General features: G+C 39.6%; 1 protein-coding gene and 1 long non-coding RNA gene across 2 annotated transcripts in view; one reads left to right on the top strand and one right to left on the bottom strand.

The window, feature by feature from the left end:
- unc5db (unc-5 netrin receptor Db) overlaps positions 1-14,474 on the bottom strand; it is a 191,885-nt gene extending 177,411 nt beyond the window's left edge. Inside the window, exon 1 of the mRNA XM_046034066.1 lies at positions 14,142-14,474. Coding sequence (XP_045890022.1) covers positions 14,142-14,226 — 85 coding nt within the window. The 5' untranslated portion in view covers positions 14,227-14,474. The remainder of the gene's footprint in view (positions 1-14,141) is intronic.
- LOC123960893 lies at positions 7,407-8,675 on the top strand. Its single transcript, XR_006822620.1, has 3 exons — positions 7,407-7,453; positions 7,613-7,765; positions 8,484-8,675. It is a non-coding gene; the product is annotated as an uncharacterized LOC123960893 (long non-coding RNA).
- Positions 14,475-24,526: the final 10,052 nt, after the last annotated feature.

Below are 24,526 nucleotides of genomic sequence, written 5' to 3'. Positions count from 1 at the left end.
TTCTGTGGCTTCTGAATGAGAGTGAGTTTGCGGTTTGAGGATGTCATGTATGGTAGAGAAAAGTTGATCTTTTTCAGGTCCCTATAGCAGATTTGACGCTTGTCTTGGTGTGCGAGGAAAGGAGTGACAGCTCCATTGAGATGGCCTTGTGGTCAGACACACCCAGATCATACGCCAGAAGGTTGCTAATGGGGACAGAGTTGGAAATGACCAGGTCCAGTGTGTGCCCCCTGGAGTGTGTGGGGACATCGACATGTTGTTGGAGGTTGAGGCAGTCCAGTAGTTGCAGAAACTCAGCTGCAAAGTGGCAGGAGGGGTTGTCTACATGAATATTAATATCTCCAAGTATAATAATGTTGGCAGAGGTGGAGCAGAGTGTTGTGAGAAGGTCGTGTATCTCTGAGATGAAAGCTGAGTTGTGTTTGGGGGGCCGGTAGATGAGGAGCATTGTCATGGGGAAGGGGGGTTTACATTTAAATACTAGGCATTCAAATGAGGACAGTGTAGGCAGGGGGAGGGGGGACAGCTCCAAGTTCTGTCGGTGTATGACAGGTAGGCTGCCACCATGACCAGTGCTGCGTGCTCTCTCCAGGTAGCTGTAACCAGGGGGACAGACTTCATTAAGCGCTGAGTAAACCCTTTTTCTGTCAGGCACATGAAGTCTAATCCCTTGTCCATGATGTGGTCTTGTATGAAGGATGCTTTATTTGTGAGGGATTGTGTATTGAAAAGTTCTATTTTGAGTGTTGATGCTGTGGTGAATCTCTGTATTAAAATTTTATGTAGGCCTATATTAGTTTTGGGCACTTAGGATTGTTTGTTTTGCATCTGACTTTCCTCAGAGCCTGGATTTATGTTTATCATCATGAAGCTCTGGTCGATCTGAGTAACTGGAGATACTTCCCCCTGAAACTAGTATACAGGTCTTTATTTTCCAGATTATACCCATACAAACGCACCTCTTGCTTTCCCACAGGGCATGACTACTTTTATTAAAAAAATAGAATTAACTCTGTAAAGTCAGTTGTGATATGATATATAAGGGTAGCCCTGCAAGTAGTCTATTTTAAAATTTTTTAAACACCACCATGTTCCTTAATCATGAAGATATGAGTAATTTTACAGCATTTGACAGCACTTTCCTCCTGCCTTTTCTCAGTTTCAGCTCTGCCTTTTCTCTGTCTCTCGTTCTCCTGTGCATTTTTTCTCCACACTGGTCAGCCACGCACACTCACGCACTGAACGTGACTGAACGCTGTGTTGATGTGAGCGTGTGTTTGTGTGCGCATGCGACCAGTGGCGTGTGATGACAGAGATCATACCATCAGGTTAAAAGCAAGCGGGAGGTCGACGGCCTACAGGTCCTGTGACAGAATCAACTTTTATATTCTCGTTTGACAAAAGTCTGGATGTCCTATTTGGCGTGCGCACCCTGGCGCAGCGGCACTGCAGGAAAACGTGAGATGTATATCATTGCAGAGTGGTTAAGTTGATAATTAACAGCAGGCTAAAACAGCCCTCTGTCCCACGGCCAGTCCGCGAGTTTAACCTCCACAGTGTCTTCTTCTTTACAGTGTTGTTGGTCGAGATAGGCTTCACGAATGGACTTCTCCAAATTATATTCATCTAAATGAATGTTATTTACATTTGGGAACTAAAATTTTTTCACGTATTAATGTTTGTACCTAGTATGTGCCAACTAGACATTTAATTTACAACAGTCCTATATACATGTCTTTGCCATAGCAACAACAGTAAAAAAAAAAAAAAATAAAATAAAACAGTTCACAGCATGGAAATGTGTTGTTAACATAATATTTCTTGGTCTGCTGCTGGTACTTTGATTGGCCAGTCAGTGCTGCTAACTTTAGATTTTTTAGATTTCCTCGTTCTAAGCTGATAGTGACTTTTTTGGTCTAACACGGTCTCTGTCCCCATCAGAAGACATGTCGCAGAAAAAAATATGTGAAGCTGCCATGAAGCTGAAAAGTTTAGACTGAGAAAACTGAAAAATAAACTTTTCTAATGAGGAAAGTTACTTCTCTCACTGTACAAAGATGGTGATCAGGAGCCATATTCAGGTCAGTCAATCAAGCACAGTGCCTCTTCAAAATTGTGGCCCTCGCTCAGAGGCTTTACTGTGTGGGCTAATCCATGTGTGACAAATGTTTTGGCTGTTTTCTTAGCAATATTTGAGCTACAATTAGACTGAGTTAGTCATGTCATTATTCGCAGATCAGATATGGGTTTCCAAAGCAGCTTGATGCTAAGACATTGTGCTCACTCAAGTCCTACTTGTGTAGTGCTTTAAAAGTCTCTAATGTGTGTTTAAGCTGCAGTGGATAATCTTTGAGAGACTAATATGTTTGAAGGTTGAATATTTAAGTAAATTGTGATGTGTAGAAGTAGCTAATTAGATTTTTTCTCCATACTCTGCACTTATAATAATATCTATGGTGCCACGGACAGAACAGCTGTCATTTGTGTTAAAGAGGTGTGGTATTATGGTTTTTGGCTTTTTCCCTCTGCTTTATTGAGTTATATATCTTATTTGCGCATGTACTAGGTTTGCAAAGTGAAAAAGCCCAAAGTCCACCCCAAAGGGAGTTCCCATCTCCCACAGAAAACAATGCTCTAAAACTGCCTGAAAACAGCTCGTTTGTCCAGCCTTTACTTCCCATTCTTGTGACGTCACAATGAAAATACGTGTCATAATGCTCACTGAGCGTCTAATCCGACACGCCCTCAAAAACACCGGTGGAAAAACACTGAGCTGCAGCACACCTCTCCTCTCCCCTCCAAACACTAGCTACCCTCCAGGCAGTCAGTGGACATGAAGTTGTTACTGTGATGTAGAGACAGAGCTCAGTTAAAACTTTATGGATGAAAGATACTTTTGTTACAGATTAATAACTCACCACTCTGAAACTCTTGCTCCAGTCCAAATTGCCAAACTGGTGGGCAACATGTAGCCTACAGCTGAATCGAAGCTGTTTACCGTCTTTTTGCTGACCTGCCTTTCTCTGCTTCTGATTGACTAGTAGTCCTTAACTAGGAACAAAGATCATTTAGAGACAAGATGTATCACTCCATTGCTAAAACGAAGCCTTCAACACAGAGTGAAAAGAGGAGCTGCAGCAATGTGCAGTATAAATATGGTGTTTTTTGAAAATGAAACCATGTAAACCTGTTCTGGTACAACCCCTAAATAAGATTTTGAACCTGAAAATGAGCATAATACCACCTCTTTAAAGTCAAAATGTCCTAGGGTATAATATTATTATTATGTATTAGTTGTTCAGTGTATGTAACATTTGAAAGAACAATCACAGTAATATTCAAGTTTTACATTTTTGATAAATACTGTGTATATTCCAAAATATTTACAAATGTGTTAGTAATATACAAAACCTTTTATTGCTGACTGAATCATTTACTAAAGGTTCTGAAAATGGCAAAAATACTGTATCATCTGTAAAGGTTTGAAAGCATGCAGTGAAGATTTTTTCCACCTAAAATAACATGAACCTGTCCTAAAATGATTCTAGTCACTGGTTACTTATTGGAAGTGTTCCACAAGCAGCACAGTGCTGCCCAGAAGGCCTCATTTAACTCATGTCCAGCAAGTGTTAATATTATTGTATTCTTAGTTTTTTTTTTTAAAGTAAACATTTTACTAACAATTTAATGTGCAGTAATTATTAAGTGAAGCCCATGATAACCACTCCCCCTTTTGGGGGATGGTCTACCGATGATCCTAGTTTTTAGTGTTACTTTGGTTATTAATGTTGTTCAGGTTTTATTTTCATATCATATTTATATATGAATCACACAACAAAGCAAACAATATGAGGACATAAGTTGTTTGCTTTGTTGTGTGATTCATATGTGACTGAGCTACTCTACTACTTTCAAGGGGATTAATGAAGTATTTTATCAATCTTGTACCATAGCCACTTACCAGCAGAGAGAAAAGAAAAAAAGGGCTTTAAACAGAAGAATTTCAGAGTGTCTTTGTTGAGTTGTCCTTGAATTGAGTTAATGTTCTACCTACAGGGGCTTTAAAATAACTCCATTTAATAAGAAAATACATCTGGTAACTACTTTTTCACACTATTTTCACATAGCTGTGCCATCATATTTAGGGCAAACTTTGTTCACCCAATATTGAGGGTTTTATTAAGAAATTACCACACACCTACCACTAGTGTCTGTAAAGATAAAAACCCTTTCCTTGGCATTTTCTGCAGCACCTGTGTGTGTCACCCATTGGTCACAAACAGCGTGGTCCAATGACTAACATGTGCCCACCACTGAGACAGAGAGGTCCTCCAGGCAGAACAGGACACAGCGAGCTGAGACTAACGCTCGGCAATGCATTCATCACAACTTGTCCTTCAGCACTGTTCTGTCCCGGTAGGCCTGCTGCTGCACCATGGATCAACAGAGGACATGTTTGAACAGCTGACCCAAGGCAATGAAAATGGGTACAGCAACAGCAAAGAACCATCAGGGTTAGCATATCAAAGGCCATACATCAGACGTCCAAGAAAAATACCTGTGGACTATGTAATGGAGAGGGTTTTCTACAACTACTGGCCTTTCGGTGGAGGCAGCTCACACAGCTGGGTTTCTATCCTGGCTTCTTTCTTAGCTAAATAAATTTTTACCATTCACTCTTGTCTCTATGCTCTCTGCTTTACCTCTACAGCCATGCTAGCAGCTCTGTGAGGATGTATTAAGGCTAAAGGCTGACATCAACATGACACAACGCTCACAATGACAAAGTGAACATAAAAGGTTTTGAAATATTATGAGATATTTTACAGGATGTAAATATTGTTTAAAGTCACCTGTTTGAGGTCGTGGATCTTCATCCTCTTAGCATGAATGTCTGAACCAAATTTCCCGGTAATCCATCCAATAGTGAGATGGTTCAGTTTGGATAAAATTAGTGGAGCGACAGAGTGACATTGCCATCCTTATAGCCACTAAAATGACAAATTAAAACAAAAGGTGGTTGACACCATGCAATATACAAAATAATGACACTCCAACGTATACTTTGGTTCCAACGGATGGACTATGTGAGATTCACTCCAGGCCATTTACTTGAGATTGGCTGACATAGATTTCAGCCGTGACTCATACATCAAGGGGACATGTTTTTCGATAACAATATTGAATTCTCTCTGACTTGATAAGAGATGAGGCCTCGCCTTTCACTTGACTCGGATTCTATAGAAGCTCATACCATGATGCTATCAAATACAGCCATCAATGTAGGATAAATAAAATTTACACAGGACTGTGTGTGGGTTTCCTAATTACTATGTGTGTGTGCATGCAGGCGCACTCTCTCACACACACATACACACACACACACACACACACACACACACACACACACACATCCCCCAGTACGCCTTATGGCTGCTTGGAGCTTTGCTAAATAGGATGCTATCATAAAGCAGCCTTGTAAAAAGCTCATCTGGTGCACACCATCTGTAAACACAGATATGAAGAAGTTCAGGGTGCCTGTGCAACCTGACACCTCTAAATTTGGAGTATATTACAGCACCAATGTAGTGCCAGCATTTGCTGTACAGCAGAGGCCAAATTAATGTGAAAAAACACACATTAGTGCTGTTTTCAATAAAGGCGTTGTTCTACTTGTGAGAGGAATTGCTCCACAGTACAAGTATGATTAATTACAGTTTGTGGTAATATATATGTTTATTTAGAGCACATGTAAGAATCTTCAAACATTACAGAAATTAATATGATTTTCAATTAATAGCTATTAAAGCACAGTTTTGTATACTACATTATTACGGATATGTGTGTGTTTAGGGGGCTGTTACAAACGTTATCACCCATACAGAGTTAAAAAAGAAGACTTTTTCTTGGCTTTTATTTCTATCCACAGTTCTTATCTATTATTTATGATTTATGAATATTCCATGGATATTTACAATATCATATATTTAACTAATGCTGTCTGGCTGTTGTTTTGATTCTTGCACTTCATATTATTGACTATACATGTATGTACACTGCAGACTAAATTGAGATTGCATCGTTGCTGCTCTAAATGTGTGTAGAAATATCAGCTAAATACCTAAAAAAAAAACAACTAATGAAATATCAAGACAGATGTCTATAAACCTTATTGCAGAAACAATACACCTTGTATCTAGATCCTTTTGTCCAGGCAGTTTACTCTGCTTCAGTATTTTCTCCTCATCATTATACAGTACAGTGAATCCTCCGCCTACCACATTTAAATCTCAAGTGTTTTTCACCCTCAGGGAGTTGTTTCGCAAGTGTTGAGAAAACTAAAAAATCACAAGGAAAAAAGTGCCCACATGTATCACTCAGGGCTCACACACAGATTGCAATATTCAAAAAGAAACCTACTCGGCTGCAGTCTAGCCAGGACTGTGGAATGAAGACATGTGGCTCTAGGAGCACAACTGATTGAATCTCCTGACTGAGATGGATGACGGGTATCTGCAGCTTTGTTACATGATTTAGCACTGTGACTGAGTGGGCCTTCTCACCCTGTCCTGATTGCCGTCCCCTCAGATTAAGTATGATGGGAGGCTACAGCGTTCATCCAGGACAGATTAGGCCATCATGACTCAAGCATTTTCTGAGGAATTCTAAATGACACAAATCACCTAATTCTTGAGAACACATTGAGGGTGAAGGAGCGAAAGAGAACATAGATTACTAAAATGTCAGTATTTGCTGCTGTCTGTAATTATTTCATTCAGTACATATGCAGCTGCTGAAATATCTCAGTTTCCAGATGTGTTTGCTGCAACTGCAACATATTTTCAATATGACTCAATCTGCAGATTATTTTCTTGATTTACTGATTAATCGCTTAGGTAATAAAATGGGGGGAAAGCGTTAGCAGATGCCAAATATTTTTTGCATTTATGAACAGTTCTCTGTCAAAAGCAAAGGTTAGGCTCATACAAACAGCCGTCTGTGGCTGCAGCTCGTTCCCTCTGTGCGCTGTCCATGGTTCTGAAATGACAGCTAAGCAATAGTCATGTATCTCTACCACTAATTTGACGTAGCCTCTGGGAGGGCACATCGGAATGATCTATTATGACTTCACTCCAAAGGTAATGCAAACAAGTTCACTCAGATATTGGTAGGGACAATCCTAAGGTCTGTAGTATGAAGCAAGTTCAGCGTACCCAGAATATCTTTTTGTTATCTGCCTTCATTAAAGCCGACGACCATAATCACTCAAGCGGTCAACACTGGTCATGAACTCGGTAAATCAACCCAGGGTTTCCCAATTCAGTTATGAGTGTTGTGATGACCCATGGTGTCATCTTGGGGTTTTGATGTTGCTAACCTGTAGTTCTGTTTGCTCTGCAGGTGGCTGACTGGGGTGATCTGGAACCCCTGCTGTGCCCAGTGTGTTCTAAAGGTACTTGTCCTGTCTGCAGACTAATCACTCAATCTGCTCTTTCCCACTGGCACACTACATCTTGGTCGTGTTTTGAGTTTATCTTTATGTTTTTGTTTTGATTTAGTCTAATTTGGTTTAATTTGATTAATAAAATATTATTTTTTTGTTTTAAAACAGACCCAAGAGCGGACTTCAAGTAAAAATGTTTACTGACAAAAATATGGCTGAAGGGTAGGAAGAGCGTTATTGGTGATAGCAGGCAGAAGGGTGGTGAGAATGGCTGGAGAAGGGCGGACAGATGTGTGAGCAGAGATGGTCCGGGTAGAAGCGGTGAGTAATTTCAGGTTTGACTTGGTACCAGAATCCTGGAGCACAGGAGTAAACCACATTATCAAAGGGTGAAAAGAAGAGTAGTCAGAAAAACAAGTTTCACTAGAAAGAGTTTTGGCCGAGAGCTACTGTACCACAGGATAGATGAAAACAATCTGGTAATGAATGGCAAGAGACCAGAGTGTCAGGTGCCCGGAATGTGGATCACATCCACACACAAAAACAGAAACACAAAAGGAAGGAGGGAAGAGAGAAAAAACACTGGAGAACACAGAACACAGCTAGAGTCACAGTCACAGCCATGACAATACTGTTTGTTAACAGTTTTCTTTGCTGTGGCAGCAGAGCGGCATATTTTACAAACGAAGAGAAAGCTATAATATTAGACAAATACAAAGAAGTTAAACACACAATCCAGGCTGTCTATAAGTTCACTTTGTCTTTAGTTTGGTGCTGGGCAGGTGAGTTTATCAGAGCTTTTCCACTAAAAAAAGCAGCTTGCTGCTAGAAAACAGGTTCAAAGTGGTGAGACTAAACCAAAACAGTAAAATTGTGCGCCGTAAAGCTAAGACCTGGGCCTGTGGCTTGGTGCTTCTTACAACTTTCTGTTGTCAGTCATCAGCACACCTGATCTGCATCCACCACTCGCCCGCTCTATAAAGACTAAGACTCTGTTTTGCCTGCCTGCCTGTTAATTCTACACTTCCTCCGTCTGCAGATCTACAAACACCTGGACTTCATCCCTGCCTGCCAACCATGCCAGCCAAAACTCTCAGCCACACCGGATCAGTTACTGGACCCAGCTCACTCACTCTGCCGGCCACGCCGTCCACTTCTGCCCCGCCAAAACACTCTGAAGAGTACCCCCTCAGTCCATTACTTTTGAACTGTAAATAAAGTGTTGAACTTGCTGCTTGTGTCCATCTGCTTTTTGGTTCTGGTCAAAATTCCTGATTAATACAATTATTTTCAAAAACAGGAGGAGCTCTACATTTGTGTAAATCATATTTTGCTAGCAGAATCAAATAGTTTTACAAGATATTCAGTCTAATTATGGCCATGGTATTGGTCTCTGGGCTTAACCATGTCATTTATTTGATTTGATTTAAAACATCTTGCTGTTTGTTAACTGTGTAAATTAACTTCAGTTAGCTTTTATGTTGTATTTGATTTAATGTTGAACAGGGCACCTTTATATTTTCAGAAAATATGCTTTTACAGGATAATTGTCATTTGCTTGAGCCTGTTGATGGCACGGTTCAGGGTGGTTCCACCTCCGCCTCATTTTGAGCCAGAAAAAAAACTGAATAATATTAATTAGTGCAGCTTCACTGTTTCTCATGTTGGCCATAGTAATATGTTGCTTTAAGAGTTTTTATTTCTGTAAGCAGACTTAGAATAGCCCACAGCTGTGTCAATCTCAACCTCTTTCACCACATTTTGGTTCTCTGTCCTGATTTTTCTGACTCGCGTACAAGAAGATAAGATCCCATACAAAGGTTTGGAACCAGGCCATTATACGTCTTTGCAGCATAAACATAGAGATAACATATAGTAGCTGGAAAAAGTCGAATGTCTAAGTAGCATTCAGTCACTGCAGAACCCAATGAACTGCAGGCCTGATTGCTGACTACATTAAGCCTCTTAGGCAGCACGTTGATGAATCCACTCGTTGAAATGTGAAGGTAATAGTCTTGACGTAGCAAAGACATAACTCACCAACTGTACCTGCAAAGTCCCCAAATGACAGGAATCCCGAGTAGGAGCCAGTCCAATATGAAAGAGGACTTTGCTTTTATTACCATCATCATTACTGTATATCATTTCTGAATGTACAGCCATTTGGTTTCATTTAAATGTAAATCTGGGCACTGAACTGCGCACGTTGTCACCCACGGCAGCCTGACTATGATGATTCATTCTGGAATCGGCAGGGAAAATATAAGAGCCCCTTTACTTTCTCTGAAGAAAAATAACAGATTTGACCTTTGTATGTTTTCATGAAAGCCTTGTACACAGGAAAATATAAAAACCTTGAGATTTTTTTTTTCTAGAAAACAAAAGCAGCCACAGTTTTGTGAATCTTTTGTACTCTGCTATGTCTCTTTCTTTTCTCCCCCCCCCCCACCCCCAAACCTGAAGAACAAGAACAAAGAGGTACAATCCACAGCGCAAGGTCAAGGGTGAACTAAAGCCCGGGGAGAATTGACAAGTCCACTTGTCAAATAAGGTTGCAGCGGCAGAAAACAGAGAGGCACGGCATCACACGCCATGTGGCAATGGTTACTTCAGTGAGACTTGATACAATTGTGCATCTGTGGAGCTGCAAGATGTTGGATGCTGCTAATGTTTATCAAATGAGGTGACCACCAGGGGCCTGGGCACATGTGCAATCTGACTTTCCACAAAGGCAAACCTTAGCAGCTCCACACATTCTTCTAATCATATTTAGCATTAGGAAAACTTACAGAAGAGCATGTTGAATTACTGGCAAATGAACTGGGTGACATCAGCAATCCTCAATCAAATATCACATAATCCCCTTATTCATTATTTTTCTTACTCTATACACAACAGCTCTCTCTTGCTAAATCACATATCACAAGAATTAATCATCAAGTCCCAAATAAATACGCCTGCGTGTCAAATGAAATCAACAAGAGCCTCATCAGAAGCCAGGTTATATCAAATATCAGACAGCCTTTTTGCATCTCTAAGTAGGGCTTCATTAGGAGATAAATACATGGTAATATGCAATAAGTGATCTATGAGGAAGGCCCTTCTAATATACTGCTCAGGAAACTGGACTTTGAAATATCTCTAATGTGTTTCATGACCAGTACTGTGCAACACAATTGAAAAGCCTTTTAAAGTTTCCCTCTGGGCCACGCCATGCTTTTTCATGGACACGTTACACAGAGGAGCCCTCCTTTGTGACCCCTTGCGTGAGTCTCGTTCCCAGCCAACGAGGCCTGCGAATATCACCACTGTTCCTTAAGAGCTTAAATCTCGCTGAGCGCAAGCTAGCGCTATCCGCTGCGGCCGACTGCTGTGTTTGCTGCTGTTTGGTTCATACAGTCAACCGTGTGGGGAAATGTCCGTGTGACACCTGTCGTTACATCTATGGCCTTTGAGACTGATGTGATGTGCCGAGAAATGGCAACACAGAAGGCGTTTGTGTTGTATATGAGGAGCTGGAGACACACTGTCACTTTGATTCCTGTAGCCACAATGGATGCTTTAAGTGAAATTTCTATGTAGCTGCTTCTAGAGCTAAAATAATTGGTTGATTAGTTGATTATTAATTGACAGAAAATGTATCTATTTTGATAATTAATTTAATCATTTCATTCTTCAACACCTAAAAATTTTAACTTCTCACAATAGTTCACAGAATATTGTTGTGTTTTTGATTGATGCTCAGATAAAACAAGGGACATGAAGATGCCACTTTGTATGATGGACATTTCTATTCATAGACAAAAAGACAAGCAAAGACTGGCAGATTAATCACAAGAAAAATAATTGTTTGCTGCAACCCTTCAGTAGATGTGTCTGTGTTAACAACAAAAGCCACAGTCTCTTTAAGTGAGAAACCACAGATTTGGCCTGTTTGCCCAATATAAATATTCTGGGATGACATAGTCTATCGCACAAAGTGATAAATATAAACACTGAATAACATTTTAAATCAAACTGTCTTCTAACCAGCAGTGAACAAACCCTCCATCCAGAGAACATCTGACTCACAACTGTTACATCCTTTGCCTCTTTGAACTTTTCTTTATGAATCCTTTGGTGCACAGTAGAGCAACATAGTTTGGGAAACGAGATTCCTCAGAGGAGTTGACTGATGTCGGGGTTTTTCGGTATTGTAATCCCTCAGTTTCAAACGCTGCCATTTTGGGAACTAATGATCAAAACTGTATAATGCATGCTACTGCACACATTTAACATAAAAACTATTTACTAGCGCATATTTGCATAGAGCAAAGATGCACATCTGCTTGTATGATAAGCCTTTTTATCTCTAGTCTGAATAACTGTTTCCCGAGCTAGGGTTTAAGGGTCACAAGATTATTCACGGTGCAGGAAAACATATATTTGTTTCTATACAAAATTCCATCTTTCAGATATTTCTCTAATCTTTGTTTTTCTTGTGGAATTCTGGATAGTTTTGTCGAGATAACCCCAATGATGTCATCAGCTAACCCAGATGATGTCATCAGGGTTTAGGCTTGAAACATACCATTTTTAACAGAAAGCCTGCATTACAAAAGATGTGTATGTGCATTCTTCAGACAGTTAGGGTCTAATGAAAAATGCTATCAATCTGCATTATGGAACTTAACCCATGCTAGGGACCAAAGGTCAGGATATCTTGGCCTCTGCTGCTTCAAACTGTCTCTTGTGAGTCCCCCAATGTTATGTTTAAGCAACAATAAATAGCTGGAGTACCCCTTAAACATCTCATAGCTCATAACTACACTGTATGAAACTGATAAGGATTCTAAGGAGACACTGTTTCATTTTAAGGGGTCACAAACCAACAATGGTGGGGGCCACTGGTTTAGATGCAAAGCTGGATTGTAATTATTGTTTTCTTTAACAGATGGCCTTAACAGTTTTGCGAGAATTTGCTCAACAAGACATGGCACCTGTTTGCCTTTCACAAAACCGAAAAAAATACTGTCCTTTAATTACGTTCTTTTCTACACAGTCACATGCACGCTGCATACTAAACTCTTAAATGCAACTTTAGTATTTGGTGCACAATTTCCTCACAATACACAACACAATGTAATATAAAAACCATCCATTCCACCAGATTCACCAATAAGATGGAAAAGCTGGAGCGTTCCTGTGCTCAGTCTAACAGGCGACTTTGCACACCCTTGTTCAGTGACTGTAGTGGGCAATGGAGTCGTGATGCTATGACCTCAATCTATTACTGTGCGCAGTTCAGCTCCGTGGGCTGCCATACAGTGACTTCAGAACATGTGGCTCCACAGGGGGAAACGATAATATCACAGCAGATTCGAATACCATCACTTTGCACACTCACCTATAACCTACATTACCAGGGATCTGAAGAATCTGTTCTGTGCCGCAGCCTTTACAGTAGACAAAGAATGATGAACATTTTTCAACACAGACAAAATCAGATGTTGTTGTGGAGTGGTGTGCTCATGTTGTAACATTTGAATTAAATGGATGAGTTTCAATACAGCAGCTACAAGTCACTAAAACATCAGCTATGCAAAAGTCACTACATCAAATTCCCCCTATATTGATTACAAATCAATATTTTTCTTGATTTTTGTTCTCTATTTAAAAACAAAACAACAACATTAAACTGGGACAGATGCCCAGTCCTCAACAGGCTCAGAATCAGAAGGAGCTTTATTGCCAAGTGGTGTTTTACAAGATATTTGCTTTGGTGCTACACTAGACAAACATACAGTTTACATAATAGTTGTAGAAATATAAATATGGAATAAACAAATGCAAGTTATGTAAGAATAGTAAAAGATTAGAGAAAAATAATACAACTATTTGCAGAGAAAGAACAATGTGGCAGATATTTACATGTGGTCCCACTTGGTACAGCCACCCCAGTATCTTTATTTCTTTAACGACATGGGCACGTGGGTTAAAACAAATTATCAAAATGTTCCTTAAAAGTGCATGGGACGTGGGCCATTCCGCCCTTTCAAAGATCTTTTTAGGCGCTTAGTGGCACAAAGCTTTTATTATTTTGTGCTTGAATTCAACATACTGTGTCCCTGCGCCCTTCTGAAATAGCCTCCCATACCCACTTCTTTAAAAATACACTGTACCCAATTCATGATATCGTTTTAAAAGGAAGATCGACAGAACCACACCATAAACTCCCCAAAATGCGTTGACATGCCTGTTGCACAGGCGTGCCTGTAATAAAGCGCATCCTAAATGCAGCGCGGTCATGATGATGGATTCATTAAGACAGCGAGAACTGAGTGAAAATGGAACAATTAACATCGATTTGAGGGGAATGTGAAAAAGATCAACAGTGTGGGAACTTGACATTGCGAGCCGTGGCTTGATAAATCAATATTAGAAGCTCTGCTGCACATTGGGGAACAGAAAGCTCAAACAGTGGCAATAAGTCCGTGGAGGAATCAAAAACCCACGTTGAAAATTGAATCTTCACAGTGGTATGTTTTCAAATCTCCAGACAAAGCCCACAGCTTTACAAACAGGATAGAAGCGTGACAAGGGGTGCGTAACCACGAGGATGGCACAAGCAGAATGCTTTTTTAACAAGCCGGGTAAAAGCGTGTAAAACCTAGTGGCACCGAGTGTAGCCATGCATGCACCCGGACACAGCTCTTACCTTTGGAGATCACGGATACTGTGCAATAAACAAGGAGCAGGAGGCCCATCATGGAGAGGTAACGTCCCTTTGTCAGCGCACCCATACCGACCCGTAGCTCTCCACGGATACGCTATCGTGGTAACGGCGCTCCGGATCTCCGGTGCCTTCTCTTGCCTCCTCCGACCTGGACAAGCCCCGGAGCGGCAAGTTCCTCCTGTATACCAGGGAAGAGGGCAGTTTGGCGCTCTGGTAGGAGAAAAAGAAGAAGTGAATGGCTTACGGGCTGGACTGCTGATCGAAAGGGAAGAAGCATCTTCACTTCACTTTTGCTGTGCGTGTGTGCGCAGCAGGGGAGACGTGCGCTCCGAGTTTACCCCCCTTTCCAGGCATCATCATCCCAGAGCCTGCCTCGTGCTAACCAATGGCAGATTGAGAAAGGCAGGGAGGAGGAGACCGAGGGGGTAGGCTAAATGCAGGCCTACTCACTCAAACATTTCTCTAACTAAAATGCAGCAGTCCATCACGGCATGCTTTGTTCTTACAGTTAGGTTTAGGGAATATTGGCAAAAGTAGAGAAAAAACATAGCAGGCATGGAGTTAATTCCACTTAATTGGTCACTGTGACACAGCTGGATCTGATATTTCGTTCAAACATGCAGCCTGGTGGTACATTTCAAGAGCCAGTGTAGACAGTCAAGATGTGTGGTCAGTGTAATAAATGATTATTCCCTCTTCAGTCATACAGAGCAGAGCCACACTGACCCTCAATGCTCCGGCTGCCAAGTACGTTTCTAAGAACTGTTTCTTGGCATTCTTTCTCTGTTATACAGTCATAATTAAAAACTACAAAATATTCAGATTTGTTTGGGGCACACAATTCACACACTGTCACAAAAATGTGTATAATTTAAAAAAAAATCACATGATGAAAGTGGCCCTGCTGAAAAGATGAATTACCAACTGGGGCCCAAGGCCCTCAGGGGTGCCAAAGACTCCAGATTCAAAGTGTGGCAATTAGTTTCTGGTAATTTTGTTGATTGCACACTAGTTTGGTAATACTGTATGCACCACTCATACAACATTTTCACATTTGTATCTATAATATGGAAACAAACACAGTATGATGAGGGTTTTAAGCAATGGGTAGCAAACACAATTACAACTTGCTTAGAAAAAGAAGGAGAGGTTGAGAGTTTTCAGAATATAAGACAAAAATAATTTGGGGATACATTAATTAGACAAATACCTGCAAGTAAGGGATTACTGGAAAAGAAAACAGAGCCCCTTAATGAAATGAAATGGCGTGATGTATAACCAACTCATAAAGAATCATTTTGGCATTACATCAAGGATTGTTGACCAATGATAAAAAATGGGAAAGAGAGCTTAATATTGAGATTTGAGATAATGCATGGCAAAACATGTGGAAGATAAACTCACACACGGAGGAGGGTTTTCGGTGAAATGTAAAGCCGGATTTATACTGTGTTAAGGGTTATGCCGTGCGTGCATTGCCTCAGAGGATACGCTGCATATTTTGTCACGTGGTTAACATTGTGAAATGCAGTCAGGTTTAGTGTTAAGTTACAAGCTTCATGTATGTCCTGATTTATTCACTAAGTTTGTTTCCACTGCCCTTTGTTGGATTTTGTTTTTATCAATACACTCATCTTTCCAACTCATCCAGGCATAACACCTTTTTTTGTGATAATTTGCGGTGTTTCTACTAAATTTTATTATGGTTGTGGATTATTTGATGTAGATCACTCTTTTTTTTTTCGAAATGTAATAAAATAACAGTGTTTTGTGTAATGGTATTTTAAGTGTAACAGCTAATACTAGGATATAAGGTTCCTATGAGTTGTATAGCAGGATAAAGTTCTTTTTCATGTAAAAATTTGATGATTCCAGCTTCACAAATGTGAAGATTTGCTGCTTTTCCTTTTAATGATTTGAATAATTGTAATGTTTGATAATAATGTTGAGGTTTGGACTGGTGGTTGGACACAACAAGCATCATGAAGGTGTCACTTCGGGCTCTGGGTAACTGGGACTCATTTCTCACTATTTTTCCTATTCTTTACAAACCAAACAATCAATCAGTCGATTAATGGAGGAATGGCTGCAGTCTGACACAAAAATTTTAAATAGTTCAAAATGAGATCCACATCAGCAACTACAGCAGTAAAATAGTAATAATAATAACAGTACAACAGTAACAGAGGACATTTTACTGCACTGAGTACTTTTAAATTTTCCTGATTACACTTTTATTACCAAGTATCATTATCATCAATATCATCACTTTCAATGCCTGACTTACTTGCAACAGAGTATTTTTACAGAGTGGTATTAGTACTTTTAAGTAAAGGATCTGAATACTTCGTCCACTACTGAAAAATCCCCCCCCAAAACAAATTGTCTATGTTAATGACACAATTGAAAGTGGAATATTTACTTGAGAGCTACAAAGATTCTCCTCCTTAGAGACATCTGCTTAGTCTGTATCATCTATGATGTCCTTGTTTCACATATATTGGAGGGAAGGCTAAAAGCTACTCTTTACAGTCTTATCACCACATTTTCCATTAGGAAAACAACGTACAGGCTTAAAACCAATAGATACTGGGCCTAAATATTTTGTCGAGCATTATGCATGGCTTCCATTTAAAAACCTTTTTAATGGAGTTTGTTGTTACTTTGTTTATAATCTTTGCTATTCTGACAAAATTTTAGCAACTCTGCTGCTGATGTATGGAATATTTCTGACAAGCTTTCTGTCCATCAAGCAATGCTCAGGGTGTTTCGTCAGGAAGTTCTTGACCTGATTTTGTGTTGCACATATTTCGCATTCAATTATGTTTTCACTCTCATCTGACTCAGATGTGATGTTTTGTAATCAGCGTGACCAGCAGAAACCTGTATGGAATGGCTATAAAGTTGAATTTATGGGTACTAAGAAAATCACATACTGAAGCAAGTGAACTTTACTACATCTGATTGCATTGACAAAAAATATATCTTTATCAGAGACAACTGTCATAATTATGGCAGCTTGACTGAGCTGGTAATTGATTGGTAGTTGGCAAATGACCAGAACTTAAATGTTAGATAATATAACATGAAAAACCTTCACAAGTTTTGTGTTTTGTGCTGAATTGCTATACAAATACACAGTATCTCACAAAAATGAGTACATCCCTCACATTTTTGTAAATATTTGATTATATCTTTTCACGTGACAGCACTGAAGAAATGACACTTTGCTACAATGTAAAGTAGTGAGTGTACAGCTTGTATTACAGGGTAAATTTGCTGTCCCCTCATAAGAACATATCACACAGCCATTAATGTCTAAACGGCTGGCAACAAAAGTGAGTACACCCCTAAGTGAAAATGTCCAAATTGGGCCCAATTAGCCCTTTTCCTGGTGGTAGGAGTGTCATGTGACTCGTTAGTGTTACAAGGTCTCCAGTGTCAATGGGGAGCAGGTGTGTTAAATTTGGTGTCATCGCTCTCACACTTCCTCATATTGGTCACTGGAAGTTCAACATGGCATCTCATGGCAAAGAACTCTGTCATCCCAGAAGGAAGCCTCTTGTAAAGATGATGCCCAAGAAAGCCCGCAAACAGTTTGCTAAAGACAAGCAGACTAAGGACATGGATTACTGGAGCCATGTCCTGCGGTCTGATGAGACCAAGATAAACTTGTTTGGTTCAGATGGTGTCAAGCGTGTGTGGCAGCAACCAGGTGAAGAGTACAAAGACAAGTGTGTCTTGCCTACAGTCAAGCATGGTGGTCTGGGGCTGCATGAGAGCTGCCGGCACTGGGGAGTTACAGTTCATTGAGGGAACCATGACTGCCAACATGTACTGTGACATACTGAAGCAGAGCATCATCCCCTCCCTTCACAGACTGGTCCACAGGGCAGTATTCCAACATGATAACGACCCAAACACACCTCCAAGACGACCACTGCCTTGCTAAAGAAGCTGAGGGTAAAGGTGATGGTCTGGCATGCATGTCTCCAGACCTAAACCCTATTGAGCATCTGTGGGGCGTCCTCAAACGGAAGGTGGAGGAGCTCAAGGTCTCTAACATCCGCCACCTCCGTGATCTCGTCATGGTGGAGTGGAAGAGGACTCCAGTGGCAACCTGTGAAGCTCTGGTGAACCCCATGCCCAAGAGGGTTAAAGCAGTGCTGGAAAATAATGGTGACCACACAAAATATTGATACTTTGGGCTCAATTTGGACATTTTCACTTATGGGTGTACTAGTGTTACTTTCGCCAGACGAAACTAAACGAAATATATTTGTCAACAACCTTTTTTTCCCTGACTAAAACGAGATGATGATGAGACAGCGACAGTGTACTTAAACACTGACTGTGACTATCTTCACATGCAATATTGTTGACGAAAAATGACACTAAAATCTAATTCATAAAATAAAAACGTTAATAAAATCTGTCTTTCTTTTTGTCAGTGTAATGAGGAGACAAAATATTACAGGCCATATTTTCTCCCTCAAACTTTCACTTGAACAGTGTGCTCATTCAGCAATATTTTTTTCTTCTTGTGCTTTGAATGGTGGCCTACCGGGTCGGTGCGCGAGGAAAACTTACTGTAATGTGGAGGAAAGTTAACGTCCCCTTTGGAATAAAAATGAAAACAAAGCTAACATTCAAATTTTACAAAACATTTTATCTATATGTAAGATTAGTGAAATATTTCTATTTTGGTTAGAGCAGATTGACCAAAATGCTAATCAAAATTATACAAATGATTTAGAAAAGACTAAAATAATGGTAGATGATTAAAATCAGACTAAAATACCCAGACTTTTCGTAAACTAAAATAGTATTGAGTGGACTAAATATGACAAAAACTAACTAAGGACTTTGACACAGGACTAAGACTATGACTGAATTTTAAGATGGCTGACAAAATTAACGCTAGGGTGTACTCACTTTTGTTGGCTGTGTGATGTGTCATTTTGAGGGGATAGCAAATTTACACTGTTATACAAGCTGTACACACACTACTTTACATTGTAGCAAAGTGTCATTTCTTCAGTGTTGTCACATGAAAAGATATAATTAAATATTTACAACAATTTAAGGGGGGTACTTACATTTGTGAGATGCTGTATATATATATTTCTTGCTAAAGGCTACTGTGTAAATGTCTTTTTAACATCAGTGTAACCTTACCTTCATATTGAATGGTAGCCAAAGGAAAGAAAAAGAAATAAATCACATATTCAGAATGGATCCATTGAGGCTAAAGGCCTGCTTATAGCCTTGGATTCATATTTGGACTGAATATCTCTGCCATGTCTCTGCCAAGTGTCCTCAAGATTATTGTTCTCAATCAAAAGCATTCCAATGTAAAACCAAACCAAACCAATGAAATTCTTGACCTTTTTTCTGGAGTTTCACTTTGCTTTTGTTCATCTTAGTTTTTACATTCATGGGCAGTTTACTAAAGTTGTGCACGCAGCTCTAATAAGAGCGATATTTTGTATTTGAAGAGTGATATTTTTCTTAGCCTCTACTAGACCAAAAAAGCGTAATGGATTAACTGTGTTTATTTGCTTTAACTTTTAGCTGCAAGCTGCTGCTAACTACCTCACTGTAGAAGCCTGGCACTATACATTATTTTACCTTTCTTCTGTCATAATTTTTTTCTGTAAAATCCACATTCATTTCCTACAAATGAGAAGCCCACTTTTGTTTGCTTCTGTGTGAGGTAGAAGTCCCATTGTGTCAAAAATTGCAACATATTTCAAGTGGTAAATCTGCCCGTTATGGGGCAAGGATTAGCAAACAGTCAAAGCTTCTGAACATCTGTCCCAATGTTCAGAAGTTTTGTCAACATTAAAAGTAGCATTCATAACACATTACACCAAATCGGATTTTGTTACACAAAAGATGTTTTACGTATGAAACATTTATAAATACATAACTGTCCATTTGAAATACCATCTCTGCCTTTGCTGACCACTTACGTAACATGACATCCTGTTCTGGACTGGGCACTTGTGACAGGGCTACAATGGATGTGAAAGGCCCACTCAAGGACATCACTTGAAATTATTCACCTCTTGTAGCTTTTCATTTAAAATGATTGGGTGAGCAATCAGTGTAAGTACCTCTAGCCATGCAGATGAAACAAAGTGGGCAGTCTTTGTTTTCATGCATGGTGAAAGCTGAAAGAATGGTACACAACTAGTTCAACTATACTTGACTGAAGTGCAGCAGTAGGATTACTGTGCAGATTAGTTTTAGTTCCACTGTAGTTCCACTGCTGTGGGACCTACCTGTCTCCAAAAAATTATGGTCGTATACATAAATCCCATGAAAAGTCCAAAACCAACAATGCATTTATTTTACTAACTGTTAATGAGTCAATTCCACAGACACCATCCACATCTGAAAATATTCCCCAAGAAATGTACATTTTATTCCAACTTGTAAAAGTGGCAGGATAAAGTTTATATGCATAGGATTTACCACTTGTCTGTGACTATTACCTAACCATGACAATTTTCAATGAAAAACATAAGCAAACTTTGCCCACAGTGTGCACTGCAAAATTAGGGATGCTAGAAACTGCAAGACGAATATTATTATTCATGAGCAACACCTGTCGTCAAGAGCTTCATCTGGCACACAACAAAGCACTGAAATGTATGCCTTAACAAACCCAACCTCTCAGTTTGGAAGGCCAAAGACTGAAGACTGTTTTTCAAAGCCTAAAAAGTTTTCCCTTTACTAATTATGAACTAAGAGCCATGTTTCCATGGTAACAATCAGTGACTAACAATCAGTGACTCCTGCTAACAAGGAAAACATGGCTCACAGGTATCTGTAGGAAATATACAGCTGTCAGTTGTTTTCATTTGTCCAAGGAAACTCTCCTGATCCTAACTGACGAGTTAGTACTGATTGTTGCCACATTAAGAAGCCACAGCACCTCAGCTCTGTTATAGGTCTGCACTGCACTGAGATTTCACACAGTTATATCAGAAGTGTTTTAAACTGTTTCACTATTCACTCTTTTTTTCCCAGTTAAATGTCCTCAAGTGTTGAATTCTTTCTGCTGAAGTGAACAGAGCTGAGCGATTTGATGCAGTTGCTCATCCAGCCATGCTTTTTAACTTAAAAAGGTCTTAATTTTCCCAGAATTCTAAGAAACCTCCTTCCTTTAGATAGCGAGGCACTAGACAGTTTTGTGCAACATGTTAATTTAGACGATTTTCAGCATACTGCAGATTCAACTTTTGTTTGCATACTGCTTACTATATTTACATTTAAGCCATTCAAGAAAGACGTTCAGAGGATTTTCCATCAAGTTTAAATGGGGCATAGTTTTCTTCAATTTCGCATTTAGAGGCCACCTTAAGATACATCCACATGGCTTAAACATGAAGTTGCAGTGGGTGATACTAGCCTTTTTCACCAAGTTTGAGTCTAATGTTCCCTAGAAAATAATTTGTTGGTCTTTGGAGAAGAGATTTCTGGCTCCAGAAAAGCTTTGCCTCCATACAGATTAAAAGAAGTGAAACTCTAATACAGTCATACAGTCACAAACAGTTGGTTAATGATATATTTACATTTAATTTCCCTTGCTAATATTGAATGTTTATCCGAATCCCCTGTCTGTGGACCATGCTACTGTGTCGCCTGCAGAAGCTGGGGATCCCTGAACTAGAAACAATTAAAAAAATATTAGGCTACAATAAAATATAATTATACAAGCAATATCAGGGTTCCCACCTGGTGAACTGCTGCTGGCATTTTTAAAAAACAATCATGTAATCTGCAATATGAAACAGACAATACGGCCAAATTTAATGTACCTGATAATTGATAGACTCTTGGTAAAGTGCAAGTTGATTCCCTGTGTGTGTGCTAGTGGAGCAGGCTGTGGAGACTGACATGTGGCATGATATAATAGAACAAATCCAGGAAGAGGCTCAAATATCTGACCTTCAGCAGTCTAGAATTCCCAAGCTCATCTCTCACCAGTTTGATCAAACATATATGAGTCTCTGATGTTTACCAAACATTGGAGCAGGTTACTGTCATGCTCGAACACAGTGCTTCTCACAGCACCACTGAAAAATCTATCTTATTGCGCGTGGACTAGTTTTGCTGTGCCAATTGTTTTGCTTGATTAGATCTCTTCAGGCACTTCCATATTAATAAGCAAGTCAGTTCTCTCAGAGCTTTTATAAAAAAGCTTGAATTAGGTAAAGTCGGTGTGAATGCTCTTTACAAGTCAGAGACTGGTAATTAAGGTTACGCCAAAATGAACCTGGCATCATTAATCCCCAGCATAACTCTGCCCTGAGAAGAGGTCTAATCAGTCAAAATGAATTACATTAGAAGATTAGGCTGGTAATATTCTATACTGTTTCATATTTTTTTTACAAATCCCATGGAAAGACCAAATCCAACAATGGACTGATTTGACTGACAAATATTGCCTGTGTATCCAAAGCCTGATATCTTGTCTCTTTGTGCCATAGACAGTACCTCCAGGATTTCACGACAGCAACTATTAACACAAATTCAACAAATCCCAGTGAATTCAGCGCGACTTTTTTACAATTTTGACCTATCATTGCCGTTTCGCGTCGTAACTCGGCTTGTCACTTCCTTGTTTACAAGATGCAGCAGACACCAACGTCTCACATTTGCTGACAAACAAAAAAGGACTGTGAAACACAATATCAGTAAACAGTAAACACAGATCTTCTTTACCAAAGCGGGCGTAAAATAAGGATGGCTAACGCATGCAAGACATCAGACGAGACAAATCACCGTGACACAGGCTGCTGCGTATATGTGTGTGTGTATATATATAAATAAATATATATATATCAGGGGTGTGCATCTTTACTGGTCTCACGATTCGATTCAATTACGATTCGATTTCTCGATGTATCTCCTCAAGGGTGGGAATTTCTAGGCACCTCATTACGAGTATGAGTGCTATGATGCGAATGTAAAATAAATAGGATAAAGATGTATTTTTCTCACAGTGTGACTACTTGGTACTTTTAAACCAAAGTATTTCAAAGTAACAACAATCCAAAGAAGTAGGTAGTAATGAAATGCAGATATTTAATGTTACTTATACTTATATAAATGTAGCTAACATTGCATAGCATTATTACATTATTACAGCGTTATTACTGACCTCTGCTGCTGCTATTTTCATTTCTGAGGCTGCTGTTATTAGTATAGAGTCAGACACGTGTTGAACTATGCACTTTACAATGATCCAGCCAAACCACATTCACTCCACCTTAATATATCTGTTCCCTTTTTTGTCTTGTCTTGTAAGCTGATTATTGTAATCTTGTATTGCGCACCATAGACATTGAGAAACGGCTTTTGGTTCATTGTGTACCTGATGTGTGGATGAATGAGTTGAACTAGCAGCCAAAAAGCATCCTGCCCAGCTTTCAGACAGCAGTCTGAAGAGGAGATGTTAGCTAACGTTAGCGCTAACTGCCTTAACTTATCCAGCAGTAGGAAAACAACAGACACAGACACGCTGTGACTTACACTGTACATTTACTGCCAGACTGAAACGTAGCCCTCATCTTTTCCTCTCCTCCGCTGCTTTCACCGTCACCTACTGCCGTCTGTCACGTAGCTGTCCTTTGAAGAATGAGGAGAGGACGCTAGCTAAGCGCTACCATGTTGCACCGTGTGCGGGTGAAAATCATTAACGTTAGTTGCTCATTGATTTTATTGATCATGTGAAAGTTTAGTAGCGGCAGTTACTCATTCAACAGCTGCCTGTCGGTCCAGACGGTCCAGAGCTGCACTTCCGCATTTCTGAGTCCCGCCTCTTTTGTACCGTCAACATTACGTTATCAATTAACCTCTAGTTAATCGATTATTAACATTGGTGAATCGATTCATAATCGCCCAAGTCCGCATTGCGATGCATCTAAAAATAAATCATTTTCCACACCCCTAATATATATCTATATATATATAGATATATATTGGGTGTGTTAAGTTGCATTTTAAATAAAATGTAAAAATGCTTTATAAGTGTACTTACAGTTTTTCAGTTAACCTTTTTGTCTACAAGTAGAACAGAAATGCTACCTTTGTCACTAAAGTCCCATTAATTCCAATGCTAAACTGATAGTAGTAAGGATGTTATAGCATACCCATGAATTATATTCTAAATCATTTTTATAAGAAAATGGGTTTTAAGCAGAATGAGCTATGTTTTCAATTTTCTTCGGATATGGCAAAAAATGAAAAGGATTAATGAGCCAAAAAATGTTTCCTATCTGCTGCTCATGCACATTTTTACTACACACAGCACTGAACCTCCGACAGCAGAGCCGCTCTGGTTTACTGTAGCC

Source organism: Micropterus dolomieu, linkage group LG21 (assembly GCF_021292245.1).
Source record: "Micropterus dolomieu isolate WLL.071019.BEF.003 ecotype Adirondacks linkage group LG21, ASM2129224v1, whole genome shotgun sequence".
Classification (NCBI taxonomy): Eukaryota; Metazoa; Chordata; class Actinopteri; order Centrarchiformes; family Centrarchidae; genus Micropterus; species Micropterus dolomieu.
The sequence above is the reverse complement of the archived record's forward strand: the minus strand, read 5'-3'. Positions and strand labels throughout refer to the sequence as shown.